The sequence below is a fragment of the Vidua macroura genome, chromosome 26 (assembly GCF_024509145.1).
Source record: "Vidua macroura isolate BioBank_ID:100142 chromosome 26, ASM2450914v1, whole genome shotgun sequence".
Taxonomy (NCBI): Eukaryota; Metazoa; Chordata; class Aves; order Passeriformes; family Viduidae; genus Vidua; species Vidua macroura.
The window spans coordinates 4784416-4807737 of record NC_071596.1 but is presented as its reverse complement, the minus strand read 5'-3'; the positions used below and the strand labels follow the sequence as shown (position 1 = coordinate 4807737).

The 23322-nt window shown below is 65.6% G+C and overlaps 5 protein-coding genes across 6 annotated transcripts in view; 3 read left to right on the top strand and 2 right to left on the bottom strand.

The window, feature by feature from the left end:
• The window catches only part of CTXN1 (cortexin 1), a 91475-nt gene that overhangs the window by 62704 nt on the left and 5449 nt on the right, over positions 1 to 23322 (bottom strand). The window lies entirely within an intron of this gene.
• On the top strand, positions 1334 to 8809 carry YJU2 (YJU2 splicing factor homolog). Its single transcript, XM_053999497.1, has 8 exons — positions 1334 to 1449; positions 2396 to 2496; positions 3886 to 4030; positions 4882 to 5016; positions 5218 to 5399; positions 5819 to 5939; positions 6985 to 7150; positions 8038 to 8809. Exons 1-8 carry the CDS (start codon positions 1426 to 1428, stop codon positions 8133 to 8135), a joined length of 972 nt encoding a protein of 323 aa, XP_053855472.1. The 5' UTR covers positions 1334 to 1425; the 3' UTR covers positions 8136 to 8809.
• Positions 9829 to 13716, top strand: SHD (Src homology 2 domain containing transforming protein D). Its single transcript, XM_053999498.1, has 6 exons — positions 9829 to 10054; positions 10674 to 10758; positions 10840 to 11052; positions 11419 to 11557; positions 12290 to 12409; positions 13486 to 13716. Exons 1-6 carry the CDS (start codon positions 9851 to 9853, stop codon positions 13670 to 13672), a joined length of 948 nt encoding a protein of 315 aa, XP_053855473.1. The 5' UTR covers positions 9829 to 9850; the 3' UTR covers positions 13673 to 13716.
• On the bottom strand, positions 14305 to 18085 carry LOC128819377 (uncharacterized). 2 transcript variants are annotated; one of them, XM_053999515.1, is made up of 5 exons: positions 17949 to 18085; positions 15380 to 15742; positions 14931 to 14954; positions 14720 to 14812; positions 14305 to 14514 (listed from the first exon to the last, which is right to left on the bottom strand). In XM_053999515.1, exons 1-5 carry the CDS (start codon positions 17971 to 17973, stop codon positions 14363 to 14365), a joined length of 657 nt encoding a protein of 218 aa, XP_053855490.1. In that variant the 5' UTR covers positions 17974 to 18085; the 3' UTR covers positions 14305 to 14362. The 2 variants fall into 2 exon arrangements, with proteins under 2 accessions (XP_053855490.1, XP_053855492.1); XM_053999517.1 differs by having other exon boundaries at positions 14931 to 14951.
• FSD1 (fibronectin type III and SPRY domain containing 1) lies at positions 17419 to 23315 on the top strand. The gene is made up of 13 exons (XM_053999425.1): positions 17419 to 17480; positions 18099 to 18206; positions 18281 to 18412; positions 18486 to 18587; positions 19372 to 19394; positions 19614 to 19735; positions 20097 to 20306; positions 20429 to 20527; positions 20634 to 20793; positions 20870 to 20949; positions 21458 to 21709; positions 22861 to 22949; positions 23030 to 23315. The coding sequence occupies exons 1-13, from the start codon at positions 17469 to 17471 to the stop codon at positions 23132 to 23134; spliced, it is 1494 nt and encodes a 497-aa protein (XP_053855400.1). The 5' UTR covers positions 17419 to 17468; the 3' UTR covers positions 23135 to 23315.

Sequence of the window (23322 nt, the reverse complement as noted above, 5' to 3'; positions counted from 1 at the left end):
CTGCCCGCCGGGACCGGGCCCAGAGCGCCGCGGGTGCCCCGGAGGCGCCCTCGGAACGGCCCCGCCCGGGATCCCGAGGCGCGCCCACAGGGAGCGGCGGCCGCAGCGCCAGGAGCGGCCCCGCACCGGTATCGACCTCACCGGGACCCCCCCGGCGGCCCCGCTCCGTCCCGCCGCCCCCAGGCCGGGCCCGGGCGCGGGGAGGCCGCACGCGGCCCCTCGGCCCCACCGGCAGCGCGGCCCCTCACGACCTCCCTACCTCTTGGGGGGCGGCCCCCCCGCGCCGGCCGCCCCGTTGGGCGCTGGCGGAGCCGCCGCTGCCGCCGGGGCCGCCGCCGGGGGCGGCTCCATCTTCCCGGGGGCGCTTTGCGAGGCCGCGGCCGCCGCCATTTCCCAGCGCGTCCTTTGTGTGTGGGGAGCGCGGGGCACGACGGGACGGCGCCGCGGGCCGGGCCGCCAGGGGGCGCCGCGCACGCGCGTGCGCGCGATACGGGGGGGGGGGAGGGAGGGGGAGCGAGCGGTGGGCGGGGTGGCGGGAAACGGCGCGTGAGGCGCTGCGCGTGCGCGGTGAGGCGGCACCGCCGCCCGCGCCGGCGGTAATGGCGGCGCCGTGCGGGCGCGGTGTGGCGGCGCCGTGCGGGAGGGGCGGGAAGCACCGGGGAGTGAGGATCTGAGAATGCGCAGGGCTGCAGCCACGCGGTGCGGGCGGGGCTGGCGGCAGCGGCACCTGGAACTGCCCTGCGCTGGCGGCTGAGTCCATGGGAGGCGCGCTGTACGGAATGGCGGCAATGGCAGCGCCGCGCGCGCAGTGTGGCGGGGCCGTACAGCATGGCTGCCATGGCTGCGCATGCTCAGTGGAGTGAGCGAAGAAAAACCAGCTGCAAACTCCAAATCACCCAGAGACCTCAGTTTTTAGAAAGAAAGCGACACTTTAAACGCAAACCAGGCTGTTTGGGGACTGTTTATCTACATGATGAATATGTGTCATGGGACATCAGGGGAGATCGGGGCCCACATCCCATGTTGCTGTGAGGAAGCCGAGTTTTCCCAGCCCCAGATCGCAGCCCCAGGGTCCGCCTGCCCCAGATCGCAGCCCCGGCGTTCTCCAGCCCCAGATCGCAGCCCCGGCGTTCCCCAGCCCCAGCCGGAGACGGAGGACAGCCGCCCGCCGGGGATCCAAGAACGCGCGGAACCCCTTGTGAGGCCGCGGCTCTGCGGCGGACTCTTGGCTGGGTTGTACGACAGCCACGGGCGAATCTGTTGACAGACAGCTGGATCAGCGAATAACAAGCGAGGACCGGGGAGGCCGCGGCTCGCTGCGCCAATGAGCGGCGGAGGGGGCGGGGCCACACCCGGAAGCGGCGAGGGGCGCGGGGGCAGCACCGACAGCACCGGCAGCACCGGCGATCAGGAGAAGCCGCAGCGATGTCGGAACGGAAAGTGCTGAACGTGAGTTGGAGAGGAATCCCCGCCAAGGGGGGCCGGGGGAGCGCGCCGGGCCGGGCTGGGCCAGGGGCGGGTTCCCCGAGGGCGCTGGGGCGGTCCCGGTTGGTTCGGGAGTCGCTCCCGGGACCATCGAGGCTGGCAAAGAGCCGAGACCGAGGCCCAGCTGTGCCCGGTGCCCGTCCGGGCCGTCCTTGGACGCCGCCAGGGATGGAGGCTCCCGGGCAGCTCGTTCCAGGGCTGAACAAGCCTTTCCTCAGGGAATTCTCCCGATGTCCAGTTTAAGGCTCCGCTGCCGCCCTCTCCTCCCATCCTGTCGCTGTTCCCTGGCAGCAGAGCCCCAGCCCCGCCTGGCCGCAGCCTCTGCCGGAGCTGTGGGCACTGAGAAGATTCCCGGCGCTCCAGAATTCCCAAACCTGCTCTCTGCCCATAGAAACATTCCCAGAATTCCCAAACCTTCTCTTTCTCCATAGAAATATTCCCAAATCTGTTCTCTCTCCATAGAAGTATCCCCAGAATTCCCAAATCCACTCTCTCTCTCCATAGAAGTATTCACAGAATTCCCAAATCTCTCTCCATAGAAATATTCTCAAATCTTCTTTCTCCATAGAAATATGTTCATAATTCCCAAATCTTCTCTCTCTCCATAGTATTCCCAGAATTCCCAAATTTTCTCTCTCTCCATAGAAATATGTCCAGAATTCCCAAATCTTCTCTCTCTCCATAGAAGTATCCCCAGAATTCCCAAATCTCTCTCCATAGAAATATTCCCAGAATTCCCAAACCTGCTCTCTCCATAGAAACATTCCCAGAATTCCCAAACCTGCTCTCTCCATAGAAATATTCCCAGAATTCCCAAACCTGCTCTCTCCATAGAAACATTCCCAGAATTCCCAAACCTGCTCTCTCCATAGAAATATTCCCAGAATTCCCAAACCTGCTCTCTCCATAGAAATATTACCCCCCGGACTTCGATCCGGCCAAGATCCCGAAGCTGAAGCTCCCGAAGGACCGGCAGTACGTGGTGAGGCTCATGGCCCCCTTCAACATGAGGTGAGAGCAGCTCGGAGCCATGGGGTCACTGCTGGGATGGTGGGGTCACTCATGGAACTGTGGGATCACCCCTAGAACCATAGTGTCACTCCTGGAATAATGGGATCATTCATGGAATGATGGGGTCACTCATGGAACTGTGGGATCACTCATGGAACCATGGAGTCACTCATGGAATGATGGGGTCACTCATGGAACAGTGGGATCACTCATGCAATAGTGGGATCACCCCTGGAACCATAGAGTCACTTGTGGAATAATGGGATCACACATGGAACCATGGGATCACTCATGGAACAATGGGGTCACTCCTGGAACTGTGGGATCACCCCTGGAACCATAGTGTCACTCATGGAACAATGGGATCACTCATGGAACCATGGAGTCACTCCTGGAATAATGGGATCACTCCTGGAATAGTGGGATCAATCATAGATTCATGGGATCACTCATAGAATAGTGGGATCACTCCTTGAGTAATGGGATCACTGATGGAATAATGGGATCACTCCTAGATTAATGGGATCACTCCTGGAATAGTGGGATCAATCATAGATTCATGGGATCACTCCTAGATTAATGGGATCACTCCTAGATTAATGGGATCACTCCTGGAATAATGGGATCACTCCTGGAATGATGGGATCACTCATGGAACAGTGGGATCACTCCTAGATTAATGGGATCACTCATGGAACTGCGGGACCACTCCTGGGATGGGTTGGGATGGGTTGGGATGGGTTGGGATGGGTTGGGGGCTCTCAAAGCCCCCAGTGCCACGGGCAGGGACACTGCCCTGCCCCAGCGCGGGCCGGAGCCCTGGAGGCAGCTGAAGGAAGGAGGAAACTCCTTTGGAGGTCCAGATGTTGTTGGGCCCAGGCTCCAGATGTTGCCTCTGGTGGCTCCAGGTGCCCTTTGCGGGCAGGGCAGGGGCTGGGGGAGGGCAGGGGGTGCTGGGGGTGGGGGTGCTTTCCTTCCAGGATCCCACAGGGAGGATGGAGAGAGAACCAGTGACAAAGGGACAGAGGGACACACACAGGAAATGGCTTCCCACTGCCAGAGGGCAGGGATGGGTGGGATTTTGGGATGGAATTCCTGCCTTGGGGGGTGGGATGGAATTCCCAGAGCAGCTGGGGCTGCCTCTGGATCCCTGGCAGTGCCCAAGGCCGGGCTGGAGCAGCCTGGGGACAGTGAGAGGTGTCCCTGGGTGGGATTTAAGGTCCCTTCCAACCCAAACCAATCCACCATTCCCCAGTTTTGGGCTTGGTCGCCCTTTAAATTTCCAAAAGCAAAAACCAACCTGAGCCAAGGAGCCACCTGGGCTGTTGCTGGTGTTCATTCCCTGTTTTTCTGACGTGCCCTGGGCGTTTTTCCCCCCCCCTTGGCCAGGTGCAAGACGTGTGGGGAGTACATCTACAAGGGCAAGAAGTTCAACGCCCGCAAGGAGACGGTGCAGAACGAGGCCTACCTGGGGCTGCCCATCTTCCGCTTCTACATCAAGTGCACGCGCTGCCTGGCTGAGATCACCTTCAAGGTCAGCCTGGCCCCACAATTCCAGCCTCTCCCTGCCTTGGAGGAGCTCGGGGTGGATGCCAGGGAACGGCTGGAGCTGTGCCAGGGTGGTGGCGTGGAAAGGTTTTTCCCCCCAGAGTGGTGGGGTGTTGAATTCCTCCAGGGAATGGTTGCCAGAGCTCCAGGAGCCTTTGGAGAATGGGGTTGCTGGGGTTGTCCCATTCAGAGGAGATGATGGTCCCTCCCAGCTCAGGGTGTTTTGTGATTCCCTCTTGCTATTGGACATCAAATGACTACACAGAAATTTGGTGAGTTCAAGAGAGAAAAAAGAGCCAATTTTATTTCTGATCTTGCAATATACAGAATTCCAAAAGTGGCAGTGGATTGGAGGATGGAATTGCCACCTCTCCAACCACACTGGTCAAACCAACATCCATCAATTCTCTCCTCCCACAAAGAAGAATGCAAAACAATCATTATTTACATGAACAGCGTGTGAGAACTCCAGTAGAAATATTAAACATTATCAGAAGGCTAAAGAAGTTTTATGAGAACTTTAAAACTTTCAAAAGAACTACAAAAGAAAACTTAACACTTTTAAAAATCAGGCTGACAATTCCCTGACACTCCTGCCCAGCAAATGCTGATGTAGTTTTGGTTCACTAATTTGAGAATTTCTGGTTAATTTATTAAAGATTTTCTGGTTAATTTATTATAACACAGCTGAACCCCAGGGTGGGTTTCTGGCTGGATCAGCCCTTCCCATGGCAGTTTTGTTGGTGGGATTGGGGGATGTGTGGCTCTGGAGGTGGCTGTGGGCTGGCTGGAGCAGGATCCCCACCCACCGTGGTTTTCCTGCTGTTCCCCCCTCAGACAGACCCCGAGAACACGGATTACACCATGGAGCACGGCGCCACGAGGAACTTCCAGGCAGAGAAGCTCCTGGAGGAGGAGGAGAAGAGGATGCAGAAGGAGAGGGAAGAGGAGGAGCTCAACAATCCCATGAAGGTACAAGGACTGCAGGAAAACCTCTCCCACTCTGCCTGACTCTCCCCAGCCACAGCAGTGACTCTGTAGCCATTCAGACTTTCCTGTCCTACCCAAAATTGAAGATGAGGAGGGTCCTCTTGTGCTTCATCCAGCGTGGGGAGGTGTTGGAGGCTCCTGTCAGGCTCTGCTGCCTCAAATATCCCAACTTATCCCACCCAGGTCCTGGAGAACCGAACCAAGGACTCCAAGCTGGAGATGGAGGTCCTGGAGAACCTGCAGGAGCTGAAGGAGCTCAACCAGCGCCAGGCCAACGTGGATTTTGAGGCCATGCTGAAGCAGTACAAGGAGCTGGAGGAGGAGCAGAGGCGCAAGGAGCAGGAGGAGGACGAGCAGGAGATGAAGTGAGGGGGCTGGAAGGGCTGGGAATGGGATGAGCCAGGCTGGGCCTGGGCTGTGCTGAGAGAGGGGGGTGAGTTACCAGGATTTGGGGGGGTGGGAGGAGATCCCAGCCTGTCCTGGCAAAGTGTTCAGGGAGAAGGAATGAAAGGTTCTTCCAAGCCAGCCAGGCTGGGATTCTGTGGGATCTGGGCTGCTGTGGGGGGGGTCCAGTCCCCTGGGAAGGGCTCTCACATGGACCCAGTTTCTACTCTGGGGTGAAGCTCCAGATCCCAGCGCTCCCACCCCTCAGGATGGAACCTGATCCCATGGAACACCCTGGGAAGGGGCATCCCGAGGCTCTGCTGCTGGCCCCAGCTCCCCTGGAGCAAGCAGGGCCTGGCAGTGGGATGGATCCAGCTCCAACACTCCTCTGTCCCAGTAGGGCCATGCTGGAACAGGCCCAGAACCGCCGGCTCCTGGTGGATTCCGACTCTGACGAGGAACCGGCAAATCCCCGCCCCAATCCCACATCCCAGACAAAACCCACGGACATCCTGCAGGAGGTGAGAGAGGCACAGCCTGCCCAGCCCTTCCCCAGCCCCAGCGCTCTGTCCTGGAGCTGTGTGTGCCCATTGTGTCCCTGCTCCGGGTGACACCGGGCTCGTGTCACGCCTGAGCAGCTCCCAAAGGCCGTGTCCCTGCGCGCTGGGCTGAGAGGAGCCAGGGATCACTTGGGGATTTCAGGCTGTGCCTGGTGACAAAGGCAGGGATGGAGCTGTCCCCATCCTCCCTTCCTCGGGAAGAACGAGCCCTGCTGGGCCCTGCTGCTGCTTCAGGCTGGGCCGGCCTCTCCCTGGGCTGTGCTTTGGATTCAGGCAGAACAAAAGAGCTCCCAGAGCCCGGCCTGGAGGGGAGGGATTATCCCAACAAACAGCCCTGCCCTCTCCCCCTGTCAATCCCTGCCCCAGGGCCCCGTGTCTGCTGGGCTGGATCAAAGCTGCCGTGCCTGGGGTTAATCCAGCCGTGGTCCCTGGCCTGGCACTAATCCCTGTGCCCGGGGCACTCGGGTTCCATGGCCAGACCACCTGCGGGCACCCTGGGCTGCCAGGGCTGCTCAGTGGCCTTGAAAGGAGCTGATAAAACAGAGAGAAAACAACTTTCACCCAGGCAGAGAGGGATAGGACACGGGGGAATGGTCTGGAACTGAGGCAGGGGAGGCTTGGTTTGGATTTAAGGAGATTTTGGAGTAGATTGCCCAGAGAGGCTGTGGCTGGAAGTGTCCAAGGTCAGGTTGGACTGGGCTTGGAGCAACCTGGGATAGTGAAAGGTGGCACTGGATGGGTTTCAAGGTCCTTCCAATCCAAACCATCCTGGGATTGTTTTCTCTGCCTCCTCAGCATCCCAGGGCCATCCCGAGGCTGGGTTTATGGACATGGATCTCCAGGGGCAGCTTTGCAGATCCACATCCCTGTTTGTCCAGCCTGTGCCATCCCTGCAGGGGCAGAACTCCCCCTCAGGCCGCTCCCCTCGTGTCTCTGCTGGTTTTATCCCCAATCCCCCCACGTGCCCTCCAAGCTGGAGCCCCCTGACCCCGGCTGTGCCCCACAGGACCCCCAGCCCCAGAGCAAGAAGCCGAGGACGGAGAGCTGGGAGCGCAGCGTGGGCAAGCTCAGCACCAAGGCCCAGCTGGCCGGGCTGGTGGCCCGCAGGAAGCAGAAGCCAGATCCTGCCCTGGATAACGGGATGGAAGCCCGAGGCACCACGGCCAACACCGGTACCTGCCCCGGGCTGGGCCCTGGGGGGGCTCTGGCAGCTCCTGAGTGGGATTTGGCTCCGTGCTCAGAGCCTGGGCTGGGGTCCCTGGTGGGGTGGTGTCAGAACAGGGGGTTGTCCCCTTTTCCAGGAGCTTCCTGGTGAAGGTGAGGCTCCTTCCTGGCTCTTGGCTCTCAGCCACGGCCTTGGGGACAGATTGGCAGGGCCAGGAGCTTCAAAACAGCAGATACAGCCCTGGGAACGTCACAACAGCGAGATAGGGGTGGAACAGCAGAAGAGCTGCTTTCGTTTGGGGCCTGGTGATAAATCCTGCCCAGCTGCTGGAGCTGGGAAGCTTTAGGGAGCACAAAACAAGCTGGAAGGCTTTACAGCACCTCAGTGAGCTGCCCAGCAAGCCAGGGGATCCATGGGTTTGGGGAAGGACATGGGGCATGGATTTGTTCTGGGCTGGTTGATCCTAAGCCTTTGGCTTAGTGAGTCCCCCTGGCCTCGGGGGATCCCTGGGAAGGGACAGCTCTTGGAGGTGTCCCCTTTTCCTTTCCCCAGCCACCTGCTCCTGGCTGCTGTCCCAAGGATTGGGCTGGTGGGAGCCCAGAGCTGGCTCCTCTCTCCCTTTCCAGGGTTTGGAATCTCCCAGGGGGCTGTGGAGGGAGAAGGGGGACATCCCAGACCTTGGTGCTTCCTGCAGGGTGGAGGAGGGAGGCTCCAGCCGAGGGGTGCAGGAGCTCTTTATCCCCCTGATTTATCCTCCCTGACCTCAGGGTCCATCCAGGGATGCACTCGGGATCTCTCCAGCTGTGAGCAGCCAGCCAGGCTGGTGCTCCCACACTGGGAATTGCCCTGGGGAGGCTGGACCTGACCGGATCCTCTCCCTCCCTCCTCTTCCAGGCTCGCTTCCAGCAGCAGCAGCAGCAGCAGCAGCAGCCACGTCCTCGCTGGGTTTGTTGGGAGCCTACTCGGACAGCGAGGACAGCGCCAGCGACTGAGGAGCCGGCGGGGCGGTGACAGAGCAGGGACAGAGCAGGGACAGAGCAGGGACAGAGCAGGGATGGGGCTGTCCCCACTCCCTGCTGCTCCTGCAGCCCCACAGCGAGCTGCAAGCACAGCCAGGGGCCCCGGGGATCCCGGCCACCGCTGTTGGCACATCCTGCCGTGCAGCAGCAGCACGGGGAAGGTGTTTTCCCTGCAGCATTGGGAAGCCCCGGCAGTGCCTGGTGTGTCCCAGCCCTGCTCCCAGGATGTGTTTGGAAGTGCCAGGGCTGGACAGGACTCCGGTGTGTCCATTCTGGGGGTGCCACTGCCCTCACCCCCGCAGGGATCGTGCCCAGGTCGGGTTTAGGGTGCCCTGTTTCCCCCCAGCAGGGAGGGGTCCTTGGGGTGCAGGGGAAGGTGGGCACTCAGCCCCCCTCCTTCACTTCACTTCACCACCAGCTGGTTCTGTCCCGGGGTGTCTCAGATGCCACCTTTGCACACACCCAGGGGGCTCCTGCAGCCCCTCACTGCGGGGACAGGGCTGTCCTGCCACCACCAGCCCCCCCAGATGTCCCCTGGAGCTCGGGGACAAATCCCTCCCCCCCGTTCTGAGCCTGCTGGGGTTCCAGCAGCCACAAGTCTGGAATAAATGGGATCTGGCAGAGCCAGATCAGAGCTTCATCCCAGAGTTTCATCTTCCAGAGAGTGATTTTTACGTGGGCACTGTCGCATCCTGCCCCAGGGACCCCCCAGTGCCCACCCAGCCCAAGTGGGGCTCTCCTCACCCCATGGCCATGAACTTCCCCCTCATCAAGGCACCCATCTCTAATTGCTGAGCAGCCTCTGGCTAATTAACACCCTCACAGAGGGGCTGGTGTGAGGGGGGGGCATCAGGGAGAGCTGGGCAGAAGGGCAGCCCCCCCCCATCCCAATTAGCATTCTGTGCACATGCCTTAATTAGCCTCTTCAAATATTAATGCTGGCCACTGGGCTCAGCCCGGGGCTGGGGGGGCCTGAGGGGGGGTCTCCGGCCGTGTCCCCCACACTCCCCAGCTGTCACCACCCCCCAGCACCAGGTGGGACCCCCGAGAGGGACCCCCGAGAGGGAGCTTTGTTCTGGGGACAGACAATGCCAGGAGGGGACTCAGGGGGGCTCCCAACCTCCTGCCCCCACTTTTGTGTCTGAGCCCCCCCCAAACCGTGGGGCAGAGGGGGAGCAGAGCCCCCCGTGCCCCCCCGGACGAGCTCCCCGGGGTGGGTGACAGAGCTGGGCGGGGTCCTTGTTCCCCCCAAAACCCTGCACCCCCCCAGCCCCCAGCACCGTGGTGGGGGGGGGGGGGATCCCATCGCCGGGGTCTGGGGGTCCCGGTGACCCCCCCCCCCCTTCTCCCGCTGTCACACGGGGAGGGGCCGCCCGGTGTCACTTGGGGGGTCCCGGTGCCCCCCGCCACTCGGGGGGGGGTTGAACCCCGCGGGGTCCCTCCGTGTCGCCCTCGCTGTCCCTGCCGGTGTCCCCTCGGTGGTCTCGCCCCCCCCCCCCACCCCGTGCCGGTGCCCCCGGCGAGGCGGGCGCGGGGGGGGATCGGGGGCTCCGGTCCGCGCCGCGCGCGGCGGCGACACAAAGCGGCTCCGGCGGCGGCGGCGGCGGCGGCGGCGGCGGGGGGGTCCCGGCGGGTCCCGGTGCCGCTGGGTCCCGGCCGTCCCGGCGGTCCCGGTGCCGCTCCCCGCCATGGCCAAGTGGCTCCGGGAGTACCTGGGCCGGGGGGCCCGGCGCTCCCCCCCGCGCCCGCCCCAGCCCGACTACAGCGGTCCCGGGGGCCCCCCCGCCGCCGCCCCCGGAGCCGCGCTCCGCGGCCCCGCCGCCTCCCCGCGCCACCGCCTCGTGCGGGTGGGGGGCGCGGGGCCGGGGGGCGGCCCCCGCCGCCTGCAGCAGGTACGGGCGGGGGGGCACCGGGGGGGCACCGGGGGGGGCACCGGGGGGGGCACCGGGCGGGAGCCGCAGCCAAGCGCCAGGAGCGGGGAGGGTGGCGGAGGGACCGGGGGGCGCAGGGGGCCAGCGGGTGGGGGGCTGGGGAAGGGGAGCGGGGGGCACCGGGAGCGGGAGGAGCGGGGGGGTCGGGCAGGTGTGAGTGGGGCAGCGGGGAGAGCGGGGGAGCGGCGAACGGGGGGGTCTGGGGACCGGAGGGGATGGGGGGAGATGGGGAACGGGGGTGGGGGCCGAGAGCGGCCGGGAATAAGGACCGGGAGAGCGGGGACGGGGAACCGGGGAGAGCCATGGGGTCGGGGGGGGGCAGTGGGGCACCCAGCGAGGACCTGAGGTCACGGGGAGAGGGAACTGGGGGGGCGGCTGGGGACGGTGGAGGCACTGGGAGAGGGGGAAGGGGAAAGGGGTTGGGGGACAAAGGGACCAGGTGGGCGGGAGTGGGGACGGGGCTGGGGACACCCGTGTCGGGGCTGTGGGAGCCCGAAGGGTCCCGTGAGGGCACCCAGGGACCGGGGGGGCTGCAGGGGGGGCAGTGGGGGTCCCGTCCCACCCGGAGCCCCCCCCGCAGGGCGCAGGTGAGAGCGAATACTCCGAGCCCTTCGAGGGGGAGCAGGACCCGGCGGCCGAGGGCGGCTGCGACGAGGAGGCCACAGGTGGGTGGTGACACCCCGGGCACCCCCAGCACCCCCGCGGGGGTCCCGGGCGCTTCCCACCGCCCCGTTCCCCATCCCCAGGGTGCCCGCGGCAGGGCGAGGGCCGGCGGGTGCGGCCGCGCCGGGGTCCCCAACTCTACGACACCCCCTCCGAGGAGTGGGACACGGCCGGGGACGGCCCGGGGGGACCCCCGGCCCGCGAGAGCCGCCTCCCCCGCGACGACGAGCGCCCGGCCGACGAGTACGACCAGCCCTGGGAGTGGAAGAAGGATCACATCTCGCGGGCGTTCGCAGGTGACAGTCCTCGGGTGCCACCTCGGGGGAGCACAGCTCCCATGGGTGCCACTCCTGGCTCCCTCCTCCTTGTGGGGACCACCCCAGGGTCCCCCAACCCTACATCCCGCAGCTTCCATGGGTATCAGTGCTGGCCCTCAGCATCCCCCAGCACCCTGGGGTCCCCCCAATGTCCCCCGGTGCCCACAGCTCTCACCCCTGCCACCCCAACCCCCTGTGCCCCCCATGGGTACCCCCCCAGAGCACTCCTGGCCCCAGCAATGGGACACCACGGCAGGGCAGGGCCGCCTCTGGGACATTCCTTGGTGGCACTGAGAGGAGCCGGCCGCAGCGGGCGGGGTGGGTGACACCCCTTTGTCCCCGCAGTGCAGTTTGAGAGCCCCGAGCGCTCCCCCAGCCTGTCCCGGCAGCTGCCGCGCTCCCCCCGGGCCCCTGGCGGCCCCCGGCCCGGCTGTCCCCCCAGCCCCAGGCACGTGGACACCTCGCTGCCCCTGGAGAAGCAGGCGTGAGTCTGGGGGCGTCCCGTGGGGTGGCACCCGGTCACACAGCGTGGCACGGGGGCAAACCTGTGGGGGAGGAGGAGGAGGAGGAGGAGGAGGAGGAGGACGAGGAGGAGGAGGAGGAGGAGGAGGTCCCCACGGGTGGGTCCTTGTGGGGTCACGGGTGTCCCATGGTGTGGCCCTTTGACATGGATGGGTCCCCAGCGGGTGTGGTGGGCCCAATGTCCTGAGTGAATCCCCATGGGGTTGGGTGCCCCACAGGATCTTGGGTGCCCCATGGCATGGTTGGGTGCCCCAAAGGATGTTTGGGTGCCCCATGTTGTGTTGGTGTGCCCCATGTTGAGCTGGGGTCCCCCATGGTGTGGTTGGGTCCCCCATGGCATGGTTGGGTGCCCCATGGCATAGTTGGGTGCCCCATGGTGTGGTTGGATGCCCCATGGTGTGGTTGGATGCCCCATGGCGTGGTTGGGTGCCCCATGGCGTGGTTGGGTGCCGCAAAGGATGTTTGGGTGCCCCATGGCGTGGTTGGGTGCCCCATGGCATGGTTGCCCCTCTGACTCCGTCGGGTGCCAACGCCCCGACTGCCTCCATGACGCGGAAGGTGCCCCATGGCACGGGAGGTCCCCGTGGGGTGTGGGTGGCTCCCCAAGCCGCCCCGCGTTGCTGACGGGGCCGAGCAGCCAGGAGGGTCCCTCGTGGCACAGGGGGTGCCCGTGCGACCCCGCTGTGCCCCCCAGGTGGTACCACGGCCCCATCGGGCGGGCGGGCGCCGAGACGCTGCTGGCGCTGTGCCGCGAGGGCAGCTTCCTGGTGCGGGACTGCGAGACCAGCCCCGACGACTACTCGCTGTCCCTCAGGTGAGCGTGGGGACACGGGCACAGCCCCGGGCTCAGCCCTGCCAGGGGGGCCGTGCCAGGCTGGCAGTGTGGGCTTGGATCAGGGTCGTGCCATGTTTGGCTGTCCCAGCACCCGTGGGGATGTGCTGGCACGTCCCCATGCATGGGACAGGCTGGAGGTGACTCGAGATCCCTCGGCACCCCCTGCCCCTTGCTCTGGATGGGGTCCCTGTCCTCATCCCCACTGCTGTCCACATCTGTGCCCCGATCTCCATCCCAATCCACATCCCTATTCCCAGTCCCTCATCCCATTCCCATTCCCATTCCCATCCCAGGTGTCCTCCACCCCATCCCCATCCCTATCCTTGTCCACCTCCCTGTCTGAGCCTCCACCCTGCTCCTCACTCCTGTCCCCATCCTCATCCCATCTTATCCCCATCCCATCCCCTCCCATCTCATCCCATTGATCCCATCTGATTCCCATTCCCATCCCATCCCAATCACAATCCCATTCCCATCCCATCCCATGGATCCCATCCCATTGATCCCGTCTGATTCCCATCCCATCCCAATCACAATCCCATTCCCCTCCCATCCCATGCCATCCCAATGTCCCATCCCATCCCAAATCATCCCGTCCATTATCCTAGTGCATTCCCATCCCATTTCCCATCCCATCCCATCCCATCCCATGGATCCCATCCCATGGATTCCATCCCATTCCATCCCATCCCATGGATCCCATCCCATTCCCATCCCATCCCATGGATCCCATCCCATCCCCTGGATCTATCCCCTGGATCCCATCCCCTGGATCCCATCCCCTGGATCCCATCCCATGGATCCCATCCCATGGATCCCATCCCATCCCATCCCATGGATCCCATCCCCATTCCCATTCCCATCCCGTGGATCCCATCCCATGGATCCCATCCCATCCCCATTCCCATCCCATGGATCCCATCCCCATTCCCATTCCCATCCCGTGGATCCCATCCCATGGATCCCATCCCCATTCCCATCCCATGGATCCCATCCCATCCCATCCCGTGGATCCCATCCCGGTTCCCGTGCCTCATTTCCCGTCCGTCCCGCAGGAGCAGCCAGGGTTTCGTGCACGTGAAGCTGACGCGGACCCGGGAGCAGCACTTCACGCTGGGCCGGGCCGGGGCCGCCTTCCCGTCGGTACCGGCGGCCGTGGGGCACTACACGGCCCGGGCACTGCCCGTGCGCGGTGCCCGCCACCTGTCCCTGCTCTACCCCGTGGCCGTGCAGCCCCTGTGAGCCCCCCGGGACCCCCGGCCGCGCCCCCCCGCCCCATTAAAGCCGCCGTGTCCCATCGGGGTGGTGACGCTGTGGTGCCTCCGCGGGGGATTTGGGGACGGGCATTTGAGGGGCGGGGATTTGGGGAGGAGTTTTTGGGATGCGGATGGGGGGGATTGGGGACAGGGATGGGGACAGAGATAGGGAACTGAAATGGGGACAGGGGGAAGAGAGGGATGAGGATGGGGACAGGGACTGAAATGGGGACAGGAATAGGGACAGGAATGGCTGCCTCTGGTGCATCTTGCTGCCCAACTCTGTGGTGTCCCCAGGGAAGGCAGGACAAGGTGGTGGCACTGCCACCGCTGTCCCACCCTGGTCTCACCACCGTGAAGGATCCCCAGTCCCCCCAGCCATGGGCACGGCACGGGGTGGCACTGCCTGGGGTCACCCGCGTGGTGAGGGGCTGGTGGCACTGCCCCCCTTTGCTTCCCACCCCCCCAGCACAGCCCTCGTGTGCCGGGTGACACCAAGGAAGAAGGCCAGGGGACAACAGAGTGGCTTCCCCTAAACGAGGGGTCCCAGGGGCCGCTGTCACCCCTCGGGCACAGGACGCTGAGCCGGGTGACAGGATGCTGCCAAACACCTTTTTTGGGGGTTTTCCTGAGGAAGGGCAAAGCCGGGGAAGGGTGCGAGGCACAGTGGGCACTCTCAGGGCCGGGGGGGCAGGGAGGGGCCCCGTGCCTGCTGCAGCTCCCGCTGGTACGGGCTGATCTTCAGCTCGGGGGGTGGCAGCTTTGTGAGGTCCCGCGCCGAGAGGGACATCAAGCTCATGTAGATGGCCGTGTTGGAGGGGTCAGCGCCTGTTGGGGGTCACTTCTGTCAGCCAGGACCCTCGGGGGACACACGGAGTGCCCTGGAGTAAGGGATGGCGGTGGAGGGGGGGAGGGCAAGCAGGGGAGGTTTGGGGTCAGGGGAACATGGGGCAGGTGGGCACGGGGGCGTTCGGAGAGTGTGAGGAGAGGAGGGTGAGGGGTACTGGGGAGGGGAATTTGGGGACAGGGTTACCTGGGCTCCTGTGACAGCAGCGGCGGGCGAGCAGTGCCATCCCCAGGAGGAGGGCGGTGCCCCCCAGGCCCCCCAGGAGCCCCCAGAGCAGCGCTGCAAGCACAGCCAGCCGGGGTCACCCCCGGCCCCGGGGACACCCCCGGCCCCGGGGACACCGGACACGGGGGTGCCAGGGTGGAGGGCACAGCAGGGACAGCGGGGGCACAATTACCTGTCTGATGTCCTCCAAGAGCTGCTGCTGGGAGGGGAGAACAGTCAGAGATGTCCCTGTCCCTGTCCCTGTCCCTCCTCACAGTGGCCACCCAAAACCCCCCAGGAATCTCCCCCAAGGGACCCCACCCACCCTGCTGGTGACCCTCAGTGACCCCCCCCCCAAGCCCCTCGACGGTGCCACCTCCCCGGGCCCCCTGCCCCGCCCCGCGCGGAGCCATCTCGGGCAGTCCCGGGCAGTACCGGGCAGTACCGGGGCAGTCCCGGGCAGTCCCGGGCAGTCCCGGGCAGTACCGGGCAGTCCCGGGGCAGTCCCGGGGCAGTCCCGGGCAGTCCCGGGCAGTACCGGGCAGTACCGGGGCAGTCCCGGGCAGTACCGGGGCAGTCCCGGGGCAGTCCCGGGCAGTACCGGGCAGTACCGGGCAGTACCGGGGCAGTACCGGGCAGTACCGGGGGTGACGCGGAGCTCGGTGCCGTTGCCGGTGGCGGTGCAGTGCCGGGGGATCTCGAGGGTCACCCGGCAGATGTAGAGCCCGCTGTCGTTACCCTGCACCTGCGGGAGGCTGAGGGTGGCCCGGGGGGGGTGCCAGGCCAGCCGGACCCCCGGGGCACGGCGGGGACAGGGGAACAGGGGCAGGGGGGTGCCAAAGTGCAGGCGGGTGGCACAGAGCACCCCGAGCCCCCCGGCCCTCACCCACTCCATCCGCAGCAGGGCCTCGCTCTCGGCCACCTCCACCTGGCACTCCAGGGCCACCGTGTCACCCGCGGTCACCTGCAGCTCGCCCGGGTGCTGGGTCACCCGCAGGGCGCCCGCTGTGGGGACAGCCCCGGGGTCACGGGGGGATGGATGGCACCCCGAACCCCGGCGGTCCCCCAGGACACCCGTGGGGTGGAGGACAGGGACATTCCAGGCTCGCTGCCCACGCGTCCCCTGTCACCTCTGACCACACATCCTGTCCCCCCCACTGTCACCTTCCTGTCCCCACTGACGCTGTCTGCCCCCCACCCTGTCCTCTCCCCATGTCCCCCCATCCATCCCCACCTGCTCCGTCCTGTCCCCCTGCCACAGCCATGTCACCCACCTCTGTCCCCATGTCTGTCCCTCCCTCTGTGTCCTCAGCACCTCTCTGGTCTCCCCCTCAGGACAGACGTCCCCTCCCGCCCCATCTGTCACACAGGGGCCAGCCCGAGCCCCGTGCCCCCCCGGTGTCCCCTGGGTGGCCTGTCCCCCACCCCACAGCACAGCCACAGGGTCCCAGGCGCTGTCCCCGCTGTCCCCCCAGCCAGCCTTGTCCCCCACTCACCTCCAAGGAGGAGGATGAAGACCCCGAGCCGCCACATCCCCCCCTCCGGGGCCAGCCCAGCCCCCTCCTCCGAGGGGCTGCGTCCCCAAGGGGCCCCACACTGTCCCTGTCCTCAAAGCACTGCTGTCCCCAAAGCCTCCTGGCCCTCCACAATGTCACCCGGGCCAGCCCACTGTGGCATTGTGGCTTCCGGCGCCTGTGGAGGGGAGGTGACAGGGACAGAGAGCGGGGGCAGAGATGGGGACTGGGGGGGGGGTTGGGGATGGGGATTTGGGCAGGGATGGGGCAGATGTCGGGATGGGGACAGGGAGGGGGACAAGGACTGGAATGGGGACAGGAACGGGACCTGGAATGGGGATAGGAGTGGGGACAGGGATAGGGACAGGGATGCAGTTGTGGACAGGGATTTGGACAGGGATGGGGACAGGGATAGGGACAGGGATGGGGACAGTGATGCAGTTGCAGACAGGGATTTGGACAAGGATGAGGACAGGGATGGGGACAGGAATGGGAACAAGGATACGATTGGGGATAGGGATGGGGACAGGGATAGGGACAGGGATGCAGTTGGGGACAGAGATTTGGACGGGGATGGGGACAGGAATGGGAACAAGGATACGATTGGGGACAGGGATGGGGACAGGGATGCAGTTGGGGACAGGGATTTGGACGGGGATGGGGACAGGGACGGGGACAGGGATGGGGACAGGAATGGGAACAAGGATACGATTGGGGACAGGGATGCAGTTGGGGACAGGGATTTGGACGAGGATGGGGACAGGGAAGTGGGACACCATCCGGAGCAAGGACAGGTGCCAGCACCTCCTCAGGCTCCACTTTGATCCTGGAACCAGGATCCAGGTCCCCAGCCTGGGGAGGAGCCCCGTGGGGACTTCCTCTGATCCCCCTGGAGCAGGGGGACCCCCTCCTGCCCCCCGAGCGGGCTGGGGGGTTAGGGTTCCTGGACTGCGACCCCCCCCACGCAGTGTCACAGTGTCCCCACCGCCCCCCCCCCCGCGGGGTGACAATGTCCCTCCCCCTCCCCTCGCCCCCAGCCCTGGCCCGGCGCTCCCCAACCGCGGGGGTCGCGGCCTCCCCTCCCGGACTACAACTCCCAGCATGCCTCGGGGGGATGGGGGCGGGGCCGTGCCGCGGGGCGGGGCCGGGGCGGGGCGGGGGCGCCGCTCCCCCTTTGTTGGTGTCGGCGGGGCCGAGCGCGGCGGGGCCGGCCCGGAATGGGCGACCAGGTACGGCCCGCACCCCCCCGGGGCCGGCAGGGCACGGGGGGATGGAGGAGGAAGCGGGCGGGTGGAGGATGAGGGGATGGAGCGATGGGGGCGGGGGGGGATGGAGGATGGAGTGAGGAGGGTGGAGGGAGGGAGAGGGAGGGATGGAGGGAGAGGGGACGGACGGGTGGAGGGAGGGAGGGAGGGAGGAGGGAGGGATGAAGAAGGAGAGATGAAGGGAGAAGGGCCGGAGGGATGGAGGAAGTGGGGATGGAGGGATGGGAAGGAAGAGGGAGCAAGGAAGGAAGGCGGGATGGAGGGAGAGGGGATGGAGAAGGAGGGATGAGGAGCGCAGGTGTGGAGGATGGAGGGCTGAGCGGTTCAGGGTGGCACCGGAGGGAAGGAAGGGGTGCGGGAGGGCACGGAGGGGAGCTGGGGGCTCAGGACTGGCACACTCACACTCACTCTCACACTCACACTCACACTCACATTGCCAAGTCATCGGCCCCGCCATGCCGGGCAGCCCGGCCGTGTCCCCGCGGCGTCTGGCACGGCCTGGCACGGCCTGGCACGGCCTGGCACGGCGGCGCCGGGCCCTGGGGGGAGCGGGGGGCCCGCGGGCACTGACGGCCGGTGCAGGGCGCCGGGCAGGAGTCTCTGCGCAAGATCATCACCACCCTCGCCGTGAAGAATGAGGAGATCCAGAACTTCATCTACTCCCTCAAGCAGATGATCCAGAACGTGGAGGTAGCCCCGGCCCCCCGCGCTCCCCCGGGGCCCCGCGGGGGCGGCCCCCGCTCAGGCCCCGCCGTTGTGCCCAGGCCAACTCGGCGCGGGCGCAGGAGGACCTGGAGGCCGAGTTCCAGTCGCTGTACGCGCTGCTGGACGAGCTCAAGGAGGACATGGTGATGAAGATCAAGCAGGAGCGTGCCAGCCGCACCTACGAGCTGCAGGTGAGCCCCGGCCCGGCGCCCCCGGCCCGGGACCGCGCCCAGCGCTGCCCCTCTGCCCTCCCTCCCCTGCCAGGCCCAGCTCGTGGCGTGCTCCAAGGCCCTGGAGAGCTCCGAGGAGCTGCTGGAGGCGGCCAACCAGGCCCTGGGCACGGCCAACCACCAAGACTTCTCCCAGGTGGGTCCCCGCGGCGCCAGGGGTGGCCCTGCCCGGCTGTCCCCACGCTGGGGGTGTCCTGACCCCTCCTTGCCACCCGCTCGATGCCACCCTGGGCTGGGCACCGCTTCTCTCTGCGTGCTGGGCTGGCTGGGCCTGGGTGGGAGCGTGGACACCCGGGGGGGACCCCAGGGCCCCCCTTTCTCCTGACACAGAGGGGCACCATGGCAGGGCCACGGGGGGCACTGGGGGGCACACGGGATGCTGTGCCAGGGAGGTGCTGTGCCAGGTGCTGTGCCAGGTGTACCGCTGCGGATTGCAGGGATGCTCTGGGATGCAGGGATGCTGCGGGATGCTCTGGCATGCTCTGGGGATGCTGTGGGATGCAGGGATGTAGGGATGGTCTGGGATGCAGGGATGCTCTAGGATGTAGGGATGCTGTGGCATGCTGTGGCATGCAGGGATGCTGTGGGATGCAGGGATGCTCTGGGATGCTGTGGGATGTAGGGATGCTCTGGGATGCTGTGGGATGCAGGGATGCAGGGATGCTGTGGGATGCAGGGATGCTGTGGCATGCAGGGGTGCTCTGGGATGCTCTGGGATGCTGTGGGATGCAGGGATACTCTGGGATGCAGGGATGCTCTGGGGTGCTGTGGGATGCAGGGATGCTCTGGGATGCTGTGGGATGCAGGGATGCTGTCCTGCTGGGTGCCACAGCTGGTACAGGTCCCGCATGTGCCCCCTGTGCCCGGCTCTGCTGCCTCACTGCTGCTTTTCTCCTCCTCTTTCCCTCTGCGCTCACAAGGCGGCCAAACAGATCAAGGATAGGTACGGCCCCCCCGAGCCCCCCACCCACTAACCCCATCCTCCTCCTCCTCCTCCTCCCATCCAGGGCCCCACAGGGGTTGGTCCCAAGGTGCTGGGTTGGTCCCAAGGTGCTGGGGTGGCCCTGTGGGTGCTGGTGTGGCTGTGCCCACCCTCCCCGGGGTCACACAGGGCAGGGGGGGTGCCCAGCCCTGCTGAGCCCTGTCCCCTGTCCTGGCACAGTGTGACGATGGCCCCGGCCTTCCGCCTGTCGCTCAAGGCCAAGGTCAGTGACAACATGAGCCACCTGATGGTGGATTTCGCCCAGGAACGGCGCCTGCTGCAGGGCCTCGCCTTCCTGCCAGGTACTGCCAGGGCAGGGGGGCACGGGGAGACAGGGCAGGGCACGGCCAGCCTGGCACCGGGGCAGGGTGTCACGGGATGGGGCAGTGCCAGGCCTGGGGTGCCTTTCCAGAGGGGCAGGAAGGTGCCAGGGATGGGTGGAGGGATGAGGGGTTTGGGTGCTGCGCCCAGGGCGGGCAGTGAGGGCCGTGCTGGGGGTCTCTGGGTGCCATGGTGGGGGGGGGGTCCCATGGGTGCCACGCCTGAGGTCTGTGACTTGTTGAGCCCGCGGGGTCTGGGGGAGCACTGGGGGTGCCCGGGAGTGCTGGGGAACCCCTGTGTGGCAGGGAGGGGGGACACTGGCACGGCTGCTCCTGCGGGCAGTGCCCAGCGCCCCCGAGATCGACCTGGCGGAGTCGCTGGTGGCCGATAACTGTGTGACCCTGGCCTGGAGGATGCCCGACGAGGACAGCAAGATCGACCACTACGTGCTGGAGTACCGCAGGACCAACTTCGAGGGGCCCCCCCGTGCCAAGGAGGACCAGCCCTGGATGGTCATCGAGGGCATCAAGGGCACTGAGTACACCCTCACTGGTGAGGGCACAGGGGTGCAACCGGCCCCAGGCGGGCGCTGGGGTTGTCCCAGGCTCTGTAGGGGACACGGGGGTGGCAGTGCCCTCCTCGTGCCCCACCCTGTGACCCCGCTGTGCCCACAGGGCTGAAGTTTGACATGAAGTACATGAATTTTCGGGTGCGGGCGTGTAACAAGGCGGTGGCGGGCGAGTTCTCCGAGCCGGTCACTTTGGAGACCAGAGGTGTGTCCGGGGTGGGTGGCAGGTGCCCGTGTGTCCCTGTGCCACCCCTGTGGGGTGGTGGCCAGGCAGGGGGAGCCGCGGCACTGCTGACGGGGGCTGTCCCCAGCGTTCATGTTCCGGCTGGATGCCAGCACGTGCCACCAGAACCTGCGGGTGGAGGAGCTGAGCGTGGAGTGGGACGCCACGGGCGGGAAGGTGCAGGACGTCAAGGCCCGCGAGAAGGATGGCAAGGGCAGGACGGCCTCCCCTGCCAACTCCCCTGCCAGGTAACGCCACCCCCGGGCCCCCCAGCACGGCCCCTGGGCCTGGCAGTGCCAACCCTGCCCTGTCCCTGTGTGCCAGGGTGGTGCAGTCGCCCAAGAGGATGTCCCTGGGCCGCGGGGGCCGCGACCGATTCACCGCAGAGTCCTACACGGTGCTGGGTGAGAGGGGCACCCGGGGGTGTGGGGTTTGGGCAATGGGGGTGTGGGTTTGGGCACTCAGGGGAGTGGGGTTTGGCATCCAGGGGTGTGAGGTTTGGGCAATGGGGGTGTGGGGTTTGGGCACCCAGGGGAGTGGGGTTTGAGCACCCAGGGGTGTGGGGTTTGGGCACCCAGGGGAGTGGGGGTTTGGGCACCCAGGGGTGTGGAGGGCTGGGCCTCCAGGGGAGTGGGGATTTGGGCACCCAGGGGTGTGGGGTTTGAGCACCCAGGGGTGTGGGGTTTGGGCACCCAGGGGAGTGGGGTTTGAGCACCCAGGGGTGTGGGGTTTGGGCACCCAGGGGTGTGAGGGTTTGGGACACGCAGGGATGTGGGTGAGGAGGGGGCACAGAGGGAACAGGCCGCGAGGGGCGATGCAGGGGGGGCAGGGGGCACCGGTGGCAGAGCGGGGACAGGACGGGGCACAGGGCACGCCGCGGGCACCCCGGGCAGAGCCGTGGCCGTGCCCCAGGGGACACCCTGATCGACGGGGACGAGCACTACTGGGAGGTGCGCTACGACCGCGACAGCAAAGCCTTCGGCGTGGGCGTGGCCTACCGCAGCCTGGGCAAGTTCGACCAGCTGGGCAAGACCTCGGCGTCCTGGTGCCTGCACCTCAACAACTGGCTGCAGGTCAGCTTCAGCGCCAAGCACAACAACAAGGCCAAGGCGCTCGACGTGCCCGTGCCCGACTGCATCGGCGTGCACTGCAACTTCCACGAAGGTGGGGCTGGGCTGGGGCTGGGGCTGGCACCTCCCTGGGCATTGGCACCTCCATGGGCACCACTGTGGGCATTGCCACCACGTGGACACCACCATGGATTTTGTCACTGCCATGGCCACCACCATGGCCATTGGCACCTCCATGGGCATTGGCACCTCCATGGACACCTCCATGGGCATTGTCACTGCCATGGGCATTGGCACCTCCATGGACACCTCCATGGGCATTGTCACTGCCATGGGCATTGGCACCTCCATGGACACCTCCATGGGCATTGTCACTGCCATGGGCATTGGCACCTCCATGGCCACCACTGTGGGCATTGCCACCACGTGGACACCACCATGGGTTTTGTCACTGCCATGGCCACCACCATGGCCATTGGCACCTCCATGGGCATTGGCACCTCCGTGGCCACCACTGTGGGCATTGGCCCCTCCCTGGGTATTGTCACCTCCATGGGCATCTCCCTGGGCATTGGCAACTCCATGGGCACCTCCATGGGCGTTGTCACTGCTATGGCCACCACCATGGCCATTGTCATCTCTGTGGCCACCACTGTGGGCATTGGCACCTCCCTGGGCATTGGCACCTCCATGGGCATCTCCCTGGGCATTGGCACCTCAATGGGCACCACCATGGGCGTTGGCACCACCATGGGCATTGCCACCACCGTGGACACCAGTGTGGACATTGCCACCGCCATGGCCATTGTCACCTCCATGGCCATTGTCACCTCTGTGGGCACCAGCATGTCCATACTCCAGCATGGACACCGGTGTCCACCATTGTCACCACCACAACCATTGTCTGCACCATGGCCATTGTCACCACCTTGGCCATTGTCACCTCCATGGCCATTGTCACCTCCATGGGCACCAGCATGTCCGTACTCCAGCACGGACACCAACATCCATCACTGTCACCACCATGGCCATTGTCACCACCACGGCCATTGTGACCACCATGGCCATTGTCACCACCATGGCCATTGTGACCACTGTGGCCATTGTCACCGCCATGGGCTCTGTCACCACCATGGCCATTGTCACCACCATGGCCATTGTGACCACTGTGGCCATTGTCACCACCACGGGCACTGTGCCGGGGCTGTGCCCGCCCCGTGCCCACCTGTGCCCCCATTCCCACAGGTTTCCTGTCCTTCTACAACGCCCGGACCAAGCAGCTGCTCCACACCTTCAAGGCCAAGTTCTCTCAGCCGGTGCTGCCGGCCTTCATGGTAAGGGAGGGGCAGGTCTGGGGGTCCCGGGGGGCTGCCAGCGCTGGGTTCAGCCCCCTGAGCCCCCTCTGTGTCCCCAGGTGTGGTGTGGCAGCTTCCAGGTGACATCAGGCTTGCAGGTGCCCAGCGCCGTGCGGTGCCTCCAGAAGCGCAACAGCACCGCCAGCAGCTCCAGCCTGCCCTGAGCCCGGGCACAGCACTGAATGTACCCCCAGCCCCACACCCCCTGCAGGGCTCTGCCACCCCCGGGGTGCCCACGGCCCCCCCACTCCGTGCCCCCCGTGTCGCCGGGGCTCGTTGTTGCCCCCCCCACCCAGCACCGAGAGCTGCTTCTGGCCTGGAGAATAAATTGGGATGTAGGTGTGACCTGGCC